The sequence below is a fragment of the Aplysia californica genome, unplaced genomic scaffold, assembly GCF_000002075.1.
Source record: "Aplysia californica isolate F4 #8 unplaced genomic scaffold, AplCal3.0 scaffold00067, whole genome shotgun sequence".
Lineage (NCBI taxonomy): Eukaryota > Metazoa > Mollusca > Gastropoda > Aplysiida > Aplysiidae > Aplysia > Aplysia californica.
Genome location: NW_004797337.1, coordinates 622,921 through 625,337, shown reverse-complemented (window position 1 = coordinate 625,337; position 2,417 = coordinate 622,921). Strand labels below are relative to the sequence as shown.

The following is a 2,417-nucleotide window of genomic DNA, read 5'->3' as shown; positions in this document are numbered from 1 at the left end:
AACGTCTATCGTCCTGATCTCTCCTCCTTCTTTTTTGTGTTTGTTACTCTCTTGTAACACCTCTAATCTACGGCATTTATATGACCTTATTACATTGTACTTACAAATGCCGTAAAACTCTTACTAAAGCTAAAAGACTTTCTCTTTTTTCTTTTGCAGACACCCTTCCGAGACCTAGTAGTACCCGCCAGTCTCTCTCCACGGGTCATGGATGTGCGACCCTCTACTGGCTTGTGAAAAATGTACCTGGCTTCTTTGACAAGTCAAGTTTCACCAGCTGTGGTTGTATCATGGATTTTTTAACATACTGTTTGTGTGACCTTGATGAGGGTGTCACGTCTGACCAGCTCGCTGCCAGCATGGGATACTATCATGAAACTTCACACAGCTGGGACAAAGAGCTGTAAGCAAATTTGTTGGTCATTTTTGTTATCAAAAGTAATAGTTGTAATAATGATTATAGACTGCATTTATATAGCGCTCTAGCTCTAGCCCATATGAGTATAAGTTGTCTAGATATTTGACTGCTAAATCTCTTAAAGTTAAAGCAAATGGCTGCAATTTTTTTAATGACAAATTTTGTGGCACTTAATTTTATTTGATGGTACTATAAAAGCCTTACATTTGAAACAGATGTCTGTATATATGTCCCTACCTACAAAGTTAAAATTATGCTACAAAGGGTAATTGCTTCTGATAGATTTCGAATAAATAAACTGTCCAATAAAGACAAAATGTAAAGTTATATCTTTACACCACCCCATAGATTGTATGTCTGGTTTTGATTATGCAAATTTTACACCTTCCATTCAGTCATTAAAACTGACTGTCAAACAAATTGTTTAGTTAGAGAGGTATATATAGTAAGGTTATGCTTTTCAGATGTTTGAATTTTTAAATGAAATTCTTTAATTATCTGTTGTAATGTTACTGTCTGTGGGTAGTTGCATGATGAGTTCTCTGGTGTAGTTTGCTCCTTTCCCATCAAACATCTGTCGTTCTTATCTCTCCTTCCTTTTTATGTTTGTTACTCTCGTGTGACACCTCTAATCTTCAGCATTTATATAACCTAATTGTCTTGCAAGTTCTGTAAAACACTTATTGAAACCAAACAAAAGCCACCGTCCAAGATGTTCACCTGTCTATGACAACCTCTTCTCTTCGACAATGGGTGGCTGTCTTGGACAATTTCTACTGTATTTTCCTTGCGTTGGTGAATTGGGAGTTTGGTTTGTTGTGTCTTTAGGACATATCTGTCATAAAATGAGCACGTTTACATTGCAGTCACTAACCCTTATGTTTTAGTTTAGTTTAGTTTAGTAAGTTTTATGGTGCTCGCAACTGCATAAGGTCATAATATATGAGCATGCAAACCCTCATGTTTGAATACTGAAGGATTCTTGAGATGCGTACATTTCCTCCTTAGGTATGAGGACCCTGTATTTCCTAGCAGCCTGTTGCCCAAGATTGTCCCGGTGGGAACAAAAGTGGGTCTCACAAGCCCTCATCTCGCTGGCTGGCCTCAGGATGTACCTGTGTATGTCTGTATGGGGGATGTGCAGTGTGCCACTTATGCCCTACTGAAGGACAACCATGACGCAGGTGGGTAGAACTATGAAGGTGCTTGAGAGCAGGTCCACTAAAAGGTCTACTATGATAATGTGATCTACCTTTAGTCCCTCCTGACTGAAGACTGTCTACCTAATGGTTTACGTTCTTCTAAAAGGCCGGCAGAGTATACTATCGCTTCCACGCTTTGATGCACCATGCACTTTCAAGAAGTCGTGGAGGCATGCTCTCCCCCCCCTCCTAGTACAACAGAAACATTGCAGTAGACTGTCAAGTGGACCGGCATCAATGCATGTCTGTCTTTGTCATCAGCCTTCACCGCCTTCTCACTCACATTACCTCACTTCACTAACTGTGGGTGGTTAGAGGGCACCCCTGATAGGCCCTACTTCTTTACTTTCCCTCTGTTGTTCATTAACACATTCTTGGAGACATGGCATCTCTTACCTATCAGCAACTGCGGTGAAGCAATTATGGACACTTTGTCACAGCATTCAGAAAGTCTTGAATTTGATTCCCTTTTAGGGAGAATTTTTTATCGAGCATCTCAGTCTTTCTGCTGAGATGTTGTATCCCTCTCAGTCTGGGTTAGCCCTGACGAGTAGAGTTGAAGCCTGCTTCCTAAATGATCTAAATTTTGTTCTAGGGGGTGTAAAACATGTACATGAATTCTTTTTAATCCAAGGGTAATAAACCCACTAAGCCGGGGCCCTTTTTTGGTGCTAAATCTAAAAATGACAAAAACGTCATTAAATGGGTCTTTAACTCATTTGCTACGCCGAGCCGTGGGGGGCAACGCGGCTCAAGTGCCGTCAGTACGTTAAGCCGCCCCCGGCGGCTCGAGAACC

At 40.9% G+C, this 2,417-nt stretch overlaps 1 protein-coding gene across 2 annotated transcripts in view; it reads left to right on the top strand.

Annotated features, from left to right (window-relative positions):
• LOC101864370 (sedoheptulokinase) overlaps positions 1 to 2,417 on the top strand; it is a 28,880-nt gene that overhangs the window by 7,351 nt on the left and 19,112 nt on the right. For both annotated transcript variants that reach the window (XM_005093640.3, XM_013079886.2), the window contains 2 exons: positions 160 to 403; positions 1,427 to 1,602. In XM_005093640.3, coding sequence (XP_005093697.1) covers positions 160 to 403; positions 1,427 to 1,602 — 420 coding nt within the window. The remainder of the gene's footprint in view (positions 1 to 159; positions 404 to 1,426; positions 1,603 to 2,417) is intronic.